Source organism: Aspergillus saccharolyticus (assembly GCF_003184585.1).
Source record: "Aspergillus saccharolyticus JOP 1030-1 unplaced genomic scaffold BP01scaffold_60, whole genome shotgun sequence".
NCBI lineage: Eukaryota > Fungi > Ascomycota > Eurotiomycetes > Eurotiales > Aspergillaceae > Aspergillus > Aspergillus saccharolyticus.
Window position 1 is genome coordinate 3068 of NW_020290670.1, and position 16392 is coordinate 19459.

At 50.8% G+C, this 16392-nt stretch overlaps 6 protein-coding genes across 6 annotated transcripts; 4 read left to right on the forward strand and 2 right to left on the reverse strand.

Moving 5' to 3' along the window:
• Positions 1-134: 134 nt before the first annotated feature.
• On the reverse strand, positions 135-1152 carry BP01DRAFT_201868 (uncharacterized protein). The gene is made up of 2 exons (XM_025571035.1): positions 286-1152; positions 135-206 (listed from the first exon to the last, which is right to left on the reverse strand). Exon 1 carries the CDS (start codon positions 798-800, stop codon positions 294-296), a length of 507 nt encoding a protein of 168 aa, XP_025426712.1. The 5' UTR covers positions 801-1152; the 3' UTR covers positions 135-206; positions 286-293.
• A 1880-nt stretch (positions 1153-3032) lies between these two features.
• On the forward strand, positions 3033-4576 carry BP01DRAFT_387041 (NAD(P)-binding protein; the record flags this gene model as incomplete). Its single annotated transcript, XM_025577710.1, has 5 exons — positions 3033-3059; positions 3628-4067; positions 4145-4256; positions 4326-4439; positions 4508-4576. The coding sequence occupies 5 exons, from the start codon at positions 3033-3035 to the stop codon at positions 4574-4576; spliced, it is 762 nt and encodes a 253-aa protein (XP_025426713.1).
• A 2200-nt stretch (positions 4577-6776) lies between these two features.
• Positions 6777-8024, forward strand: BP01DRAFT_360965 (uncharacterized protein). The gene is made up of 2 exons (XM_025576029.1): positions 6777-6913; positions 6967-8024. The coding sequence occupies exon 2, from the start codon at positions 7172-7174 to the stop codon at positions 7811-7813; it is 642 nt and encodes a 213-aa protein (XP_025426714.1). The 5' UTR covers positions 6777-6913; positions 6967-7171; the 3' UTR covers positions 7814-8024.
• A 3205-nt stretch (positions 8025-11229) lies between these two features.
• Positions 11230-11825, forward strand: BP01DRAFT_201974 (uncharacterized protein). Its single transcript, XM_025571036.1, has 3 exons — positions 11230-11478; positions 11562-11704; positions 11805-11825. Exons 1-2 carry the CDS (start codon positions 11335-11337, stop codon positions 11685-11687), a joined length of 270 nt encoding a protein of 89 aa, XP_025426715.1. The 5' UTR covers positions 11230-11334; the 3' UTR covers positions 11688-11704; positions 11805-11825.
• Positions 11826-12646: 821 nt separating this feature from the next.
• On the forward strand, positions 12647-14706 carry BP01DRAFT_329184 (uncharacterized protein). Its single transcript, XM_025572975.1, has 2 exons — positions 12647-13780; positions 13882-14706. The coding sequence occupies exons 1-2, from the start codon at positions 12991-12993 to the stop codon at positions 14235-14237; spliced, it is 1146 nt and encodes a 381-aa protein (XP_025426716.1). The 5' UTR covers positions 12647-12990; the 3' UTR covers positions 14238-14706.
• BP01DRAFT_426841 (putative secretory component protein shr3) lies at positions 14577-16371 on the reverse strand. Its single transcript, XM_025579818.1, has 2 exons — positions 15840-16371; positions 14577-15724 (listed from the first exon to the last, which is right to left on the reverse strand). The coding sequence occupies exons 1-2, from the start codon at positions 15883-15885 to the stop codon at positions 15003-15005; spliced, it is 768 nt and encodes a 255-aa protein (XP_025426717.1). The 5' UTR covers positions 15886-16371; the 3' UTR covers positions 14577-15002.
• Between the last annotated feature and the right edge of the window lie 21 nt (positions 16372-16392).

Consider the following 16392-nt stretch of genomic DNA (forward strand, 5'->3'; position numbering starts at 1 on the left):
AAAAAAAAAAAAAAAAAAAAAAAAAAAAAAAAAAAAAAAAAAAAAAAGACAAAGAAATGTACATCCAATCCGATTTCCACAATGTCCATGTTATTCAGACTCCAGACTCCTTCTGCTCCGCAGTGATTAATGTGTTGCTTTTGAGGTACGATCCAAACATTGCAGCATCGAAGTATCGACGGAGGGGACAGATCCGAGACTCCTGCCTGTCGTCGGCGCACCATTAGCTTCTGAAAATTCTCTCCATGAGTGCAGCCCAATGTAGACACTAAGTAGTCGACACACCTGGTATCTTAGCCGATGAGCTCTTGTCGGTGATCCGACCTCCACACGGCTCCTCCAACAGCGACCGTGATTCCGACCGCGATCGCAATCATGGTTCCTAGTACGACCACGGCAATGACTCCCTTGGCCATCATACGCTGCTTCCTGCTGAGCCGGCTCATGCAGCCACAGCGTCGCTGGGGCTGGCCCCACAGATTGGACGACGACTCATGACGGCTGCCTGACTCCAAAGCAGATACGTTGAACATGGGCGGGCTCTCGGGGATGACCGGGGAAATATATCGCTGGGTGCTGGTGGGCTTGGGTTTCTCGCTTTCCGCCTTCAGGCGATCGATGGTCACTGATGGGGTGGCATGGCGATAAAAGGGTGAGGAGGGCTTCGCGCCCACAAAGGGGTTGTACTCCCCTGGTTGGAGATCAGGGGAAGCCGCCTTCTGTGGTGGTGTTTCAGACTCGGCGGGGAGCTCGACGGCGGCGGGATGTTTCTCAGCTTCAGGCGCACTGTGACCTGTCATTTTCGCCCAGATGATTCGTCGTTCGCGATCGTCTGGATGGGTGTCGTCAAGATCGGGGTGTTGTTCTTCGATGAAAGCTTGTTTGTGGCAGACTGTAGGGTTGCAACTCTAGGCGGAAAGATAGGAGACGAGATGTCGTAGAGCATGAAGATCCGGTCATACAAAGTGGAGTTCGGGGAGTAGTGACACATTTACGACTGATAATACTCGGTCGCCAAGGACAATGTCTGAGCTCAGGTCATCGCTGTCGCTCAATGCATGATGGAAGGGAGGGGGTTGGTGGTGGCTTCCCTGTCGAGTGCAGCGACTTGCGACACTTCACTTTCCATGGCAGATTCAATCCAGATCTTTTGTGTCTTTTCATGTGCGTGAGTTAGAGATGACAGTTGAAGAGATGCAGACAGACATTCCTGTTGTTTTCAGTGGATTGAACTCCATCCGGCGAATGGGGTGGCGCTCTGTAATTGCTGGGGCAATCGGAAGTATTTGATGCTTCTATTTTGGTCTGGTCTGGCCGCATTCGACGGTCTGTTGTTATTTCATTGTCTCAAGCGATTGATTATGGTTGTGGACCAAGGGCCATGTTGCAGGCTTTGAATTACAAGAGACTTCTAAACATGTAGTAGATAAAACTGCATTAGCTACTCTGTACAGTGCCAACAATAAAGCGTGGGTGGGTGCGGTGGAAGTTTACTAGTAGTAAAGACCAAATAGACGTTGAGGTGCATGCGTTATATATCTTCGACATAATATCATCATCAATCTACTTAACAATATCACTCAAGAAGTCATCCTCCGTACCCGACATCATGATTAACTAAATAGACATTTTTATCTGATTCACATATAGTCTGCAGTATACTGCTATTTTCAGTGTCGAATTACCACTAGCACCCCTCCCATCAGATTGTCTTGATGCTGGTGCCGGGTGTGCTGCAAGTGCCGCCAAGAATACTATTTGTGCGTTGCTCCCTGCGTCAAGTCGCGTCTCTATTGAATCACAAATATACTAGTACTATACGGCGTACAGCGAGATTAACATTTAAATCTTGCATTAGTGGAGAGGTCGGAGAATTACTAGCAAGCATATGGGATACGACAACCGCTTCGCCTTTCCCTGTGCTATATAAGCTCGTAGACTGTGCAGTCTAGACCCATGCGAAACTGGGAGTCTAGATCCTCGATGCAGACAAACCATCGAAACTCTAGTCTCTAGAACATTCAACAATACGCAGTCTATATGGATCCTCATCAGGGTAAGACACGACCGTCCGATCTCAATTCCACCGGCGACACTCACCCTGCAACCCCCCACCAGCACCTCCACAACCCACCGTCACCGGTTGACCAGGAGACGCTCGGGCCAGTCCTCCTCGGGACCTTAGCAAGAAACAATCCCAGAGCAGGTATGCCCATGGAATGCAAGAAAATTGATCAAGCGGCCTATGGAAATGGTGGTTCCTCAGATATTCAAGAAAGAGGGTCCCCGCCCATCCATCCCTTGACTCCTTTCCCCCTTTCCGGCTGAACCCAGCATGGGTCGCATTCCCAGCAACAACTTCCAGCCTGGAAAGCAGATAATCAAAACTTGGATATGAATCAATGTCTTTCTTCTCTCTTCGCTATGATTCAGCCAAAGCCTCGCCAATCACCAGAAAGGAATATGTCCAAGTATCCCAACCAAAGAAAAGATCCACTATGTAGTGGTTTGCTGTAGTCCCGGGTGACTGGGACCCTGATATCTCATGGAATATCATGGCCTGAGCTACTACTCCATCCTAGAGCCCAGCCACCTTCTCCTTGGGACATTATGAGTTCTACTAAAAGCGTCGCCTGGGCAACGGGTCTCAGCTATCTTCTCTTCTAGCAACAGATGTCTTTAGCAAGATGTGTTTTACTGGTGAGGAGAAGCCGCACAGGCTACTGTGCACTATTTACCTCAGACTGATCAGGCTGGTCAGTGGGGTAGTCTATGCTATGATCGAACTTACGTATAGCGCGTCCTTGTCTCTGTCTCCGGCAAGATGTCGTAAACCCCTAAGAGTTCCTGTGACGAGGTCAATTTCTCTCTGCTATTACTCAGCATAGTCCATTAACCACGGAGTACCCATTCACCGAAATATATTTAGCCCTGGAGCTTTTCTATTCATGGTGGAAAGTCATGCTTCTGACCCAGCTTTTGACGCATTTCAACACCTGCGCATTTAGCTGTTGTATGGGTACGGAGTCGACATGGGGCCTATTACACCGGTCAACGAAGTGCTGTCCAAAGAATAAAAACGGTCTCACCGTGTAGATCAAAACAGTCTGCAAGACATCATTTGATTGAGTGAGTGGGTTTCGATTAGGGCATCATCACCAAGTTTCAAAAGTTACCTACGGCTCGTATATTCCCCGTTTAGGTAGCGTTAGGCGCTTCGGCACGACCCATAGTGGGATGAACCGAAGAGATCGGCAACGTTTTGAGTAGGCTTCGGCACCTGGAGTGAGGTATTACTTACTGCCTTACAAGTGACCCTAGAAATCCCAGCGCAACAACGAGTACGGTGCCCATTGCAGCACGCATGCACGAAGTGTTAGAATAAAGTATCTGTTTCACTGCAGGTTATCTCCTATATACGTTAACTGGGGGCGCAGCCCATTCATCTACCGAAAGCTTCAATCCCACATACATGAGGTATAATCGCGGGACAAGCTTTCTGTCATTTATCTCTGAGGCTCCTTTCTCCTTCTCACTCCCAATCACCAATCCTTGAACCTAGAACTCTAGACACCTTACCTTCTACCATGTCCCCCTCCATTACCGACAACACAACTCCCGAGGTAGCCCTCGACCACACCACGCCGGCCGTCGCCGGCTCGAGAAAGCCCCCCTATCATCGGCCGCACCAACGACCTCTTCTCACTCGGCAACTGCACGGTTGTCATCACCGGCGGTGGCCGAGGGTTAGGGATTGTGCTGGCCGGCGCGGTCATCGAAGCCGGCGGTGATGTCGTGTACCTAGATCTTCTGCCCCACGCCCAGCGCCGACGAGTGGGCGTCTGTGCAAAAGCTGGCCGGCCGCTGCAGGACGCCTCCACGCATCGTACGTGTCGTGTGGACATCACCGATGCGGCTTCCACAGAGCACATCCTCGAGCAGATTGCTCCAGATGCATTGAGTCCCAACATGACCCTGCGTGGCCTTGTAATCTGCGCCGGGATTCAGCACTGGGCGCCTGCGCTGGACTATTCAGTGGAATTGTGGAGAAAGATGTTGGACGTCAAGTGAGTTCCCTCCATCTCCAAACCTCAAAGATGCGTCTTAGAACGGAGAGGGTACGATGCTGACTTTCGAAACCCAGCGTGATTGGTACCTTTACTTCCGCCAAACATTGTGCTCGTATCTTCAAGGAACAAAATTTCCCTGCTAGTATCGTACTGATTGCCTCCATGTCGGGACACATCGCCAACCGCGTAAGGAAATTGCCCTCTTGAGAAAAAGAAGATGTGCTTGATGCTAAAAATGCGGGTACAACTAGGGAGGGTCTTACCTGCACAGCATACAATTCCTCCAAAGCCTCCGTGCACCGGATGTGTCGGTCTGTCGCCCGGGAATGGGGACAATATGACATCCGCATCAACACGTTATCCGCTGGTGTAGGTTCCTCTGGCGTCATGCAATGCAATCACGGTAGATCCCCAGATCACTGACCGTGACATTGTAGTATATCCGCACCGCGCGGACATTTTGCTTCTGCTTGATCATAGGGAATGATTTCCACACATGGCGTTGAGGTACTGGAGAGATCGCATCACTTTGAACTGCATGCTTGCTAACCCGTGTCTGTTACTACTCTAGACAGGTAAAGGATTACGTAGAGACTCGGAGAGACATCATTATTGATTATTGGGAAAGGCTGCCCTTACGAGGCCGAGCTTCAGTTACGTTCTTCCAATCTGTCACCTCGCGTACAAAGGTCATTTGTGTGCTTAGGATTTGGTAAGCCTACGTTGATGACTCCAAGTACGTATCGCTGGTCTAGATGTCAAGTTTATATGTCTTCCGGGCGACACGCCCAATGATGGGATCCGAATGAGGCATGACTGGAGTAGTCGAGTAGACCACGCTGTTACTCTTGCTTTAGAGCCACTTAAGAAGACCGGTACAACTTCGTCCATTCAGCGTTTTGAATTCAATTACTAATATATGAAATTTTGACAGGAGCAGTTGCCATGATGGCATTGGTTGATGCCGCAGGGAGTGAGTGCTAGACCCTAGTCTGAAAGGCTATATCTGAGTTGTGATATACTTGAGTGGAATTATCACCGGATTCACCCACGCCGTCAGCAAAGTTTGGTCTCGAACCATGAGTAAGCTTTCGCATTTGGCGTTGTTGGATGTCAGGGTGACATGGCAGCTATTAAAGGTCTAGGCGGTATGCGGCAGGAAATACTTGCATCCAATGCTGAGTAGAGAGCGTGCTGGGTGTTGTACCAAAACAGCAGTGTAAGACTTTCCATCAATACTCACTGAGTAGCAACCAATGTGTTAAGAATGTACGAGACACCAAGTCGAGTTAGGGAGCAGGAGAAGAAGTCGACAGTCTTATCTCCCATAGGACACTTACTGTGCGCATGAGTTATGGAACATCCACCTGGCATTCAGCATGATGTGTAAGCTATCCAAGATCATGATTGATTTGCCTGCGAAAGATATACTGCTGAAGAGTGGGGTCTCACTGACTATAGCACGATACCTTTCCGTCTATCTCGAACATCTCACACACAAAGGAGGGAAGATGGAAAGACCCCGACAAGCTCAAGCACGGTGCTGATCACAGACCCCGCGCGCATGATCCGCTATGCCATGGCAACGGGGTGACTGACATGGCTTCATGTTAGCTTCGGACCAATTGTGTCTCCCTCTTTGGAAGAAGCACGGATGCGTGGGATGGTACTGCATGCGCCCAGTCGGCAGAGTCGCTTTGGCAGTATGAAGAACATGCAGCGCGGAGGTCTGATCGGACCCAACCGCCAGACTAGCACGACAACGAAGCTGGAGCTCCCAGTCAATAACTTTAAAGATGAGAGACTATAAGTGTACAGTGCATCCGATTGATGATTTACATGATGGATTCCCTGAGCGAGCCGCCACTAGGTGTGACCGGCAGATGTGTGCGTTAACACTAGCAACAACGACAAGGGTTCCGAGTTTCTTTGGCCTGAGATGGTTTTCCGGGCATGCAATCGGGTTTGACGCACCTTAGTGGGTGATCCGACGTATACATTGTGTGGTGGCTAAGGAGAGATCGAGCTTTGGCGCTGGAAGATAGCGCGCGTTAATCCCTAAGACAGTATCTCGGACCATGTGCTACTTTGCAGCATTGTACGAAGGGCATTTGTGCCATTGAAGCAAGATTCAAGGACCTCCAGGTCTATGAGAAGGCGAAATATCAAAGAAGACATGGTCGAAAGGTGTTTGAGGTACGATTCCTCTCGGAGGGTAAGTGAGACTGTCTCCTGAATTGTCACACATCCTCTGCAGATCAAACGATCTGAATCTGCAGTCGAGGGCCTCACATTCTTCCCCTCATGTCCGAGCATTTCTGAGCCAGTCAATGCCCACCAGTCGAATCTGCAGTTTTCGGTAGTCCATTGCATTGGGAGATCCATCCCTCTTTGCAGCCAGACTAGGTGAGTCGAACGGCGTGTGGAAAGAGAGAAGACTCGAGGAGTGTTGGAAAAGGGTGCTTCAATCGATGCAGCCGCGCACCTGTCGGGAACAAGCCACTTGGGGATTAGCGCGTGACACTGACCTTGAATAATTAGGTGGTTAATAGACCAGAATTACTGCCAGTACAGGAGTCTCGTTATTTTACAGTCTTGATACCTGTACCGTACTCGAAATCTGTCTGCCTCTTAGGCTTGTCGGCGTGAATTCGAGATAAATAATAACCCTCGCCCTCCACATCTCGCCCGCCCTCCATCCCTCTGGCTCTCTCTACCCCCGCCCACCACCCTTCTCTTCATTGAATTCGAAGAGAACGAATGATCAAGAAGAGAAGCTTTCTTCTCCGTTCTTCCTTATCGTTTTTGTTATTCCAGCCCTGAGGTGCCCGAACATTACCTCAGTAAGCATTGCCCATTGGTCCCGGGGGTCAAACTGTCTCATACAAAAATCCAGAATCTATATACAACAAGTGCCCCTGTCTACTGCCACGCACGCACTACGTGACAGGGTCAGGCGCGTCCTTGTCAGACTACCGTAACCTGTCTGCAGGCCTTGTCTCCAGAGAACACTACACGCTTCTGTGTTCTACATTTGCTCCCCCATACACAATACTGTGGCTCGCAAGACCTCACACACATCTATCCACCTTTATCTCAACATGCCGGCCAAGCCAATCCTCCACCCGTTGCAGACCCCGCGGACGATGACCTTTCCGTCCGAGCTTCAAACCGACTCAGGAGCCAGTCTATCAGGGGGAGGAGGGAGGAACACTAGTGAAGACGGTCTTTCAACGCCTATAACGCCTCCGGCTGCTTACACGGAATTCCTCAAAGCCCTCACTCCAATCTTCTCCCCAGCCGATGGCAATGGGGCTACTACGCGCTTTGTATGGGATAAGGCCACCAAGACGCCGACCTCACAGCCAGCAAGTGCAGTCAGCGGCTCATTCAGCTTCTCCGATGCAACCAGACCCGCCACGGCGTCACTACCGCCGCTCACACCTTACGGCACCGTGCCCCCAAGTCGGCGGGACATGATGAGCCTCCGTCGTCTGCGTATTCCTCCCGCTATGCGATACTCGCCTACATTGGAGACACCCCGGAGCGCGAGCTCGCTGTTGTCGCCCTACTCGCCGTCGGATTGGAAGCTGCGGTACTGGGATGGACCACGGAGTGCGACCGCTGGCCGAGTGAGCGTGCGGCATGTGGTGACCCATACCGTGACATATAAGCGGACACAGCTAGAGGATCCGCCCAAAGGAAAGCGGAGAAAGCATAGTGAAGAGAAAGAAGAACCGTGAGAGTGGGAGATGGAGGGATCTTTGTTTGCCTGAGTTTGGTAGCGCTGGGTTTGGCGTTTGGGAGTTGGGGAGCGGGCTCAACAGTCAATACGGATAGGACATAACAACTATGATTTGAATTTTCTCCAAGACACCAGAATGCCAGCCATTCCTGGGAGATAGAGTCCTTCTTGTGTTGTCCAATGGACGCGAATCAGCGAGTAACTCGGACAAGAAGCAGCTAAAAGCGTCATTGGTCTTTTGTAGCAAACAGGAGCAAGACTTGGCCCATGACGACATGTCCATGTCCCAGATCTCCTGATGGTGACGTTGACTACCCTAGTATAATCATGCTTCTAGCGATAGGTAGTAGGCCATCGAACCTATCAACACCGGCCTTCAAGTTGGGCTTTCAACTTAGCTCTTTCCCATATCTACCTCACCAAGAAGGTACAGTATTTGTACACTATTCAGCGAGAACCCGATCTCATCACTTATAATTCTTCACCACTCATACATCGTTCTGCCCTAACACATCACACCCAGCCCGCAGTGAATTCAGGCCAACACAACACCATCGCCATCAACCCAGTGCCTCCTGCAACGCATCTGCGCCGCGAGCCCAGACCTTCAACCTATCCCTCCGTTCCCCTACCCCACCGAAAATTCCCTTGAAGCACTGCCTATCCACAATCGTTCCACGTGTTCCGGCTAGTCATCCTTCCAATAAAGAAATTGAACCTTACACAATCCTCTTCACCCCACCACCGAGAGCGCGAGGAATGCATCCACCCCTCTTGACTCCCTTTCGATTCGCCCGTAGTTCGTGCTGTTCCCTCCTAGACTCAAGCTTAAGCGCGATCCGGTGCCCAACGGACCCCCTCTTCATGCCAACGACCTGGATGGAGCCAAGGATACGGAAGCGCGCACTGACTGACAGTGCCTTCCCGCGGGTGAGACAGTGAGTCCAAGCGCTTTCAGTGGTATTTGTTCCCATTGCAGGGTCGTGACCCGGGGAAGTGGTAGAGTTGATCATTGGAGCAACCGGCGAAGCCCAAAGGGTACTAAGAGAAGATGGATAGGATGTCTAGGCTTCGCAGGCGCGGTTTACTTGAACAGATGGGTCCTTCTAAGTTGATAGGGACTGGGGGAATTAACGCGGTGATATGAACCTCATGAATTCATCTGGCTGAGTCCGTTCGGTCTACTAATTATGGTATTTGTAATTTTCCGGTGGGAATCCATGGTGTTAGGGTAGTGATGGGAGTGGTTATGATGCGGCTTTCTTGCGCGGTAGTCGTGGTAAGATACATATGTATGCAGTGTTTATTCAACTGATTACATACCATTCAACTCGCATACGTGAGATAGGAAGCATACCTAGTCAACGAAACTGATGCAGTCAATTACCCAGGCCGACCTGTGAAAAAGTGCGGGGGTGGAAAGGAGAAGCAGGACTTGACTACTAAGTAGTAGTTATGGAAGTAACTTGACGTATAGATGTACGGTAACCACCAGCCCACCATCAGCTGGTAACGGTAACTTACCCATACATGCCATACCAGCGCAAACCCACGGCGGTAACCCTACCCTCCCCATTGGAGCACTCAAGGCTAAAATCTCATGAGTGCCAAACCCACCTTCAACCAATTCACTCTTTCAAGCCTCGCGTTTAGGTAAGATCTTAATGAGCCAACTCCAAGCTGACAACTCGTCACTAGGTAATTATTATTTGGGTCCAAACTTTCGGGGATACACCCCCGTGGAAGGAAAGGTCGAATCAGCCGTGCAAACGGCCGCTGGTTTGGTCTCCCTTCTGTCACTGTGAAGAGGGGCAACCCTGGTAGGTCAACTTGTGATCTAACCCCCCGCGTTGGGGGAAGATAATTGGCTCACAAAGCGCGCTCTACGTTTCATGTTTGTAGCTGAAGAATTCCGGGCGCAGGCAAACGGGGTTCAAGGGGGGGTGGGGAGCAAAAGAGATTTTCAGAGTACGCTGTAAATAGAAAAAAGTGAGATCTTAGTCGGCAGGGAACAAGACGGTGGGTAAAAGGTAAAAGGGCTTCGAGAAATCGATCTACTATGTATGACTCCAGTGATCAGGTTCGCCGACGATGGTAGTTCTATCCTATAAGCCCCCCTCTAATTCCTAAAAATTTCGAGACAATAGGACTCTATTTAAGAATCGATGCACGCTCTACCGCGTCTTCTTTCCTTGATTTAAATAGTAACTCCATGAGAGTTGAGTAAGTTGAATGAATGAACATGTTGAACTGACCACAGGAGCCAGCCAGTCAACTCCCTCGGCGCCAAAACCCACCACACGTCATCCCCAACTCCCCCACCGTGGACCCCACATACTGATTCTTATCCTGGCGGAACCAATGGCTCCAGAATTGGGAGGGAGAGAATCGCGGAGGGAGACCCACTGGCCCCTCAAAGTAGCCTAGTCCCGGCGCTTAACTGCAGCTGCCACGATGTGCTACAGACTAACAGTCAGGTAACTAACTAACAGTAACTTACCTCACTACCACTGGCACTTCTCGACCAGGATCACAGTATCCCTGCTAGTATCTGTCGCCGGTGCTAAAATTAGATCGTGAGAGGAAGAAAGAAAGTGATTAATGATGATGAAGAAGGTCATCGTCCTTATCGTCTTTTGATCTATGAAAAACAAGAACAACGAAAAGGGGAGAACCAAGATAGAGGGACATACAAGGATACCAGCCCTACTACAGTACCTTAATACCCCCCCGTACTGCCCATCGTTATTAGCCTTTGTGAAGGATTTTTCACCCGATGAAAACTCGGTCCATCACACTCATAATTCCTTACAACCCCATGGATTTGCCGCCGTGATCTCAGCCGCTCCCACTATGTTCCGTCCGCCCTCTTTGGGAGGGGCCTGAGATCATCGCGCGCGTCAATCAATCCTCTCCTGTCTTCCTTGACATATTCGAGAACAATTCAAAGAACTAACACAATATGACGGTCCTGGTTAAGTCTTAGTTGTTCGGACGTGGAATGGGGATCTTTATGATGGAATTAGCCTAGGGACATGTACTAATCAGGAAGTGAAAGAGAGAGGAGCTCATCTCTCACAGGTGGACCTATCCGGTTGGAACATTCGATTTGTGTCCTTCCTGCAGCATAGATGAACAGTGCAAAATATCAGCAGGTGAGTGGAAGGAAGAAAGGTACGCACTTTCTTCCCCTTGACGCCGATGAATGGATGGACAATGCCCACCATCAGGATTTCCGCATATCTGCAGACTTTCTAAATTCATCACAGGCTAAGAAAGTTATTTTTGGTGATTGCAGAGACCCTTGAAGATGGACTCTGATTGACTGATCACAGAAGATGCTACCTTAGCTTATGTATGCGTGCTGTTAGTCTAGGCGGGTCAATCGGAGGGGGATATTTTTGGCAACTGCTCTTCCGGCGGCTGCAATCGAGATGGGCGTTACTGTGTACAGTGGTTTGCGATCGCATACGGACCTTATATCAAGGGGATGTAGCTGAATGCTGAGGGTCATCGCTGATGGATGCACCCCGATTGTTGCTGCCATCGACGATATTACTTCAAGGAATCTATATCCTAACTGACTTGATCCGTGCTCAATCCGTGCTCAATACTCACACACACGATCAGACTGTCGTCGATCTGCCAGTCTGTGCATTGAATGTACGACCCCTCTCGATAGTGACCTCCGGACTAACCACCACGGTCCAAATCTTGATTGACTGGTGGAGCCAGCATTTCATCAGCCAGTCATAGACCTCGACCTCGTCGGCATTTTGCAAAATCGTGACGAATGGCTGTGGTTCTTAGTTGCACTTCTTCTCCCCCTCTTCCATATACCAGCGGCTATGTTATTTATGCTGGATTTGTGATGAAGATTGCAGACCGCGTGCGTTGACTCCCCCTCTCTTTCTGTGAACAGGGCCTACCAATGACCGTGGACAATTCGTTTCCTCAGGTGATACTCATGGCGCATGGGACATACTTAGAACAAATCATGGGCGGCACGTCCACTGCTCCAGGCAGTTTAAGCGCAAATTCCCTGCATCATCGCATCTCTTCACACCCTTGCCTGAAGACCGTCCTCGCATGCTGCCGCCTTGGGGCTGGTCTCCAGGGGGCGGTATGATACTGTTTTGTACTTTGGGATTCGGTACCATAACCTACCTTACTGACATTTTCAGTTGGATGGAGCGGGTGAGATAGACTCTTGGAGGGCGGCAGATAGGCTAAATGGCTGCTTAGAGAGAGAGTAGAAAGAAAAAGAGAGAGTGCGAGAGTGAGAGTGTGAGGGTAATAGTTCCGTCTACCTATGTATATCATGGTGTCTTCGCTCCCGGAGCAACCCATGATTATCACTGAACACAACGAACAGGAACTGGCTGTCCGGTCAGACCATGGGATTTGTTGGCAAACCTGGCCATTTCCCCATTGTTGCTCACCCATTTGTTATCTATCCCAGTGGTCCCTCTTCGATGCCTTTCTTGTCTTTGAGCTCTCTTTGTACCTCAAGTGGGGTACAGGTCGTCTTCCTCCTTCAGTCTCCGTGTCAGCCATGAGGCTAAGCAGGCATCCTTCTAAGCATCATTCAGGGTTGACCATGGATCTGTTCCTCCGCTTCGTGTATCTTCTGCAATGGATCGCGCAAGAAGCAGCAGGCAACAGAAGAGGAATGAAGGGGGACAGAGCGAGACAATAAACAAGAGAGGGAAAGCGAGAGCGCGTTGGAAAAGCTGCGGTGTGATGCCAAGGCTGATTCTATAATTAGAAGCCCATGGATCAATTTCAGAACCCCTCAAATCAATAATGCAAATCAATCAATCAATCAGTTCCACCACCACCACCACCACTAACTATCATCATCGCCGTTAACAAGATCATCACCAACTGGGTGTTCCCGTTCTTTCCCCATAATCTATCTCCTTTCTTGAATTCTCACGCGTTTAAAGCACCATATTATCATATTTTGTCTGCTCGTCTGACCCGTGATCGGCGGTCCGTCATTCCAGCGTCTTCCTCATCCCCATCTCAGATGCCTTGTTCATCTTATTAGCGACAACCCAGGTCTGCCTGAAAAGGTCCTCTAATACGTATCCCCCTCCCGTGCTACGCCACACCTCATCTATATAAAAAGCAAGAAAAACAAAAACCCCTCCAACAATATCACCCAGAGCCATGGCTTACTCCCTCCCCACGCCCTTTACCCCCAATAACAACGAATTCGCGGCCTTCGACTCATCGCGCGTCCCCGATGGCACTATCTCTATCACCGCTCTCGCCCGGTTCGAATTCGAGGCCGGCAAGGGCAACGATGGGACCAAGATTTTGATGATCGAATGGGAGGATGACGACCTGGGCCGGTCCTCTGCATCATCGGACAGGGGCGGCTCATGGCACGTCGCCTGGGAAGGGAAACAAGCGGTACTCCCCGCCGATGAGAAGACCAAGGACAACACGCGCCGACTATACTTCCTCCTCCCACCACATGTCACCATCCCGCCGACTGTGACGCTCTCCTACGAAAGCCCCGCGGCCGCGGCCGATCAGCCGTATCACAACTCGAAAGCTCCCGAGCCCCTACATCTGAACCCCTTGCCCGCCATCTTTCCGCCGGAGCTGGGCGCGGACGGTCGCTCCGCGGGGAAGAAGGGAGTGCTGCACACCATCTGGGCCAAGAAGCGGCTGCAGGTGCTGGACAAGGAGATTCACGACGAGTGCCGGACGAATGTCGAGGGGATCGCACTGCACATGGCGTTGCAGGAGAAGGAGTGGATCGAGACCAACTTCGGGGTCTCGTTGACGGAGCGCCCGCATGCCAACAATAACAGTCATCCGGATCCGAATTATCCAATGGGACCTGCGACGCCGGTGTCGCCCACTACCACCGGCGGGGGGAAGCTAGGGGAGAAGCTGAAAGGACTGAAGCTGCAAACAAGCGAGAAGGAGCTGTCGCCCAAGGGAGAAGGTATGTTTTGATCTAGTGTTTCTTCACCCCCTGTGCTCAATCAATGAGCTTCACATTATCCGAGGCGAAGGCTAAATCACTACCGCAAACAATTAATGCAGGCCACGCCGCCACCGCCCGTCATCTGCTCTCTCCGCGATCCCCAGATGTGGCCGTCTCCTCCTTCACGTCCTTCCACACCCTCAACAGCAACCACAGCAACAGCAGTCCAGGTCTACAGCCTCCAGCCGAACCCCCGATGATCCGCCCCGTCATCGTCCACTACCCGCCAGAATCCCTCCAAGCCCACAGCGACCAACAACACCATCACCACATCGGCTTCGCCTCGATGGGCACCGCAGCACGCTCCTCCAGCGCTGAGTCAGGCGAGGACCTCTTCGCCAAGGCCCTGAGTCCTCGCACGCCAGACCTCCCCCGGAGCCCTTTTTCCTTCGGCCCAGGCGCTTTGCATATGTGATGTCTCTCCTCCCTCTCGCTGTATATATTCGAGCTCTACATCTATCGAAGCATGGGTGGCCTGTTCTTGTTATCTTTGTCCTGTCCCGCACATATCACGCAAAGCATGCACAATATCCAGGATCTGCTTTGTCTCCTCGCGTTGATATGTTCAGAATAGCCTCGTCCCTCGATTCCGTTATCTCTTGTCATTCTCTCTTTTTCTTTGTTCTTATTTCTCTTCCCTTATTCAGCCTTATGATTCCCCCACAACAAACATTATAGCCATCATGTGTTTCATATATGGATTGAGTCTTCCTCTCAAAATGATCATTCCAAGATCCAAAAGACGATTCGGGAGAATGGGTTGTCTTCCTGTCTATTTTTGTACATAGAGATCCCCGTATTGGTGTATGAGGCTTAGCTCCTTGTATTATATGATGCGGTAGGAGAAAGACTATGATACCTTCCGTTGTGAAGAATTATACAAGTTGGAGGACAATCTTCGACTGGGTAGAGGTGAATGATCTTGGTCAACTACCAGGGACACACCTTCAGGCCGACCGACTAAGTTCCGTTTTTTTTTTCTTTTTGCACAGCCTTCCATGGTGAGAAAATAGATCCACTCCAGCAGCGCAGCACAAATAAACCTGCCTCAATTTTTTTGCAACGAAGCCGCAGCGACTCCTCTTGCCGCTCTCCTATATCACTAAAGCCTCTCAAACCTTCACCTGCGCTCGTACTTGCGATAGGACCTCTAGATTTGCGGAGGCCAGGGCCCTCCCCCCTAATTCTTCTTCCTTGAGCTTGCCTGCCTCGTCACCCGCCCGGTCGCAGTCGCAGTCGCAGTAGCAGAAGAAGAAGAACCATCCTTCTCCCCTTTATCCTGCTCCTCTTCCTTCTGCACAGCATCCTCCTTGTCCTTCGCGGAGGATCCTTTTCTGGACGCCGCCGTCGCAGCAGCAGAGGCAGCCTTGAAGCTCTCCACCTCCTGCGCTTCCTTGCGCTCGGCATACCACTGCCCCGCCTGCAACACAAGGACACCAACCAGCACCAGCGCCAGGATTGTGTTACTGGCCGCAAGCACCTTCAGCGAGTCCTCACGGCCCAGAATCTGGCCCTCCTCCGCGGGCGCTTCACTCCCAGCAGCCCCAGCGGCGGCGGCAGCAGCAAGGAGATCGTCGCCATAGGTGCCGGCGCTGACAAGGCGCAGACCCTTCACGATATTCGCAATGTAGACCGTCACACCACACATGTATAGGACTAGGCTCGCGCCATCAAAGAGCATGTTGCTCTCCGACGGGCGGTAGAGTTTTGTGACGAGGCCGGCTAGCCCCAAGAAGATAACAATGTGGAGGATGCGCGGAATAAGGGGCGGAGAGGCATGTAGGAAGCGCAGGTGCGACTCAAAGTAGTCGAAATGCGTGGCGGGCGTCGGGGTCGTGGACCAGAGAATTGGGTAGTCGTAGGGGAACAGGGAGAAGATGATGCCGAGGAAGAAGCTGGTTGCTAATTTCGGTTGCGTCCCAAATCAGGTTTCAAAGGGTCTCAACTTCTAGGGGAAGGTTGGAGGAGGGAGGAGTGAAAGGGAAGGGGGGGGGTTTGGAGGGGATTTGCTGCTTACGGCACACGATGAGAAAGGTCGCAAAGGACCCGTTGCGAAAGGCCATGACTGCAAGACTCGAGAAGGTCCCAATACCGACACTACCTACGGGGTTGGAGCGTAGAGAGAGAAAGAGTCTGGTGGTGTCTGATCCTATTATGGGAGGAAAGATCTCGACAGATGAAAGTGAAAAGAAGAGCAAGCCAGAGTGAGTGGCTTCCCGAGGTTGGTGGTTGAGATTGAGACCAACCCAGCTCTGGGCTTGGCGCGTCTGTTCTGTCCAGTCAGCCTCGGAACACACCGTCCTCACTAATGCTTATCAACCCCCACACACAAACAGCACTTCCTTATCAACGACTTCGGTTTGTTTGGCTGCCCGTTCTCCGTATCGTAATAGTATCATGGATCCTTCCCTATTCCCTCTCCAACTGATAAGCCACTCACTCGTTTAGTCACTATCTTCAACATGTATAGAAGGTATGAGAACATCGACATAATAAGATGGAAAATCGGACAGAAATTTGGAGAAATCTGAGAAGATCAACTAACAGAGAGAAGAAAAAACAAAAAAAAA

What these genes read in the sequence shown, in the direction of transcription:
- BP01DRAFT_426841 (XM_025579818.1), bottom strand. Translation starts at nt 15,885, where the DNA reads ATGGCCTTTCGCAACGGGTCCTTTGCGACCTTTCTCATCGTGTGCC. An exon ending in GACCTTTCTCATCGTGTGCC is followed by an intron (nt 15,725 to 15,839) that starts GTAAGCAGCAAA and finishes AACCGAAATTAG; the next exon opens with CAACCAGCTTCTTCCTCGGC.
- BP01DRAFT_201974 (XM_025571036.1), top strand. Translation starts at nt 11,335, where the DNA reads ATGGATGCACCCCGATTGTTGCTGCCATCGACGATATTACTTCAAGGA. An exon ending in TGCCAGTCTGTGCATTGAAT is followed by an intron (nt 11,479 to 11,561) that starts GTACGACCCCTC and finishes GCATTTCATCAG; the next exon opens with CCAGTCATAGACCTCGACCT.
- BP01DRAFT_360965 (XM_025576029.1), top strand. Translation starts at nt 7,172, where the DNA reads ATGCCGGCCAAGCCAATCCTCCACCCGTTGCAGACCCCGCGGACGATG.
- BP01DRAFT_329184 (XM_025572975.1), top strand. Translation starts at nt 12,991, where the DNA reads ATGGCTTACTCCCTCCCCACGCCCTTTACCCCCAATAACAACGAATTC. An exon ending in GCTGTCGCCCAAGGGAGAAG is followed by an intron (nt 13,781 to 13,881) that starts GTATGTTTTGAT and finishes CAATTAATGCAG; the next exon opens with GCCACGCCGCCACCGCCCGT.
- BP01DRAFT_201868 (XM_025571035.1), bottom strand. Translation starts at nt 800, where the DNA reads ATGACAGGTCACAGTGCGCCTGAAGCTGAGAAACATCCCGCCGCCGTC.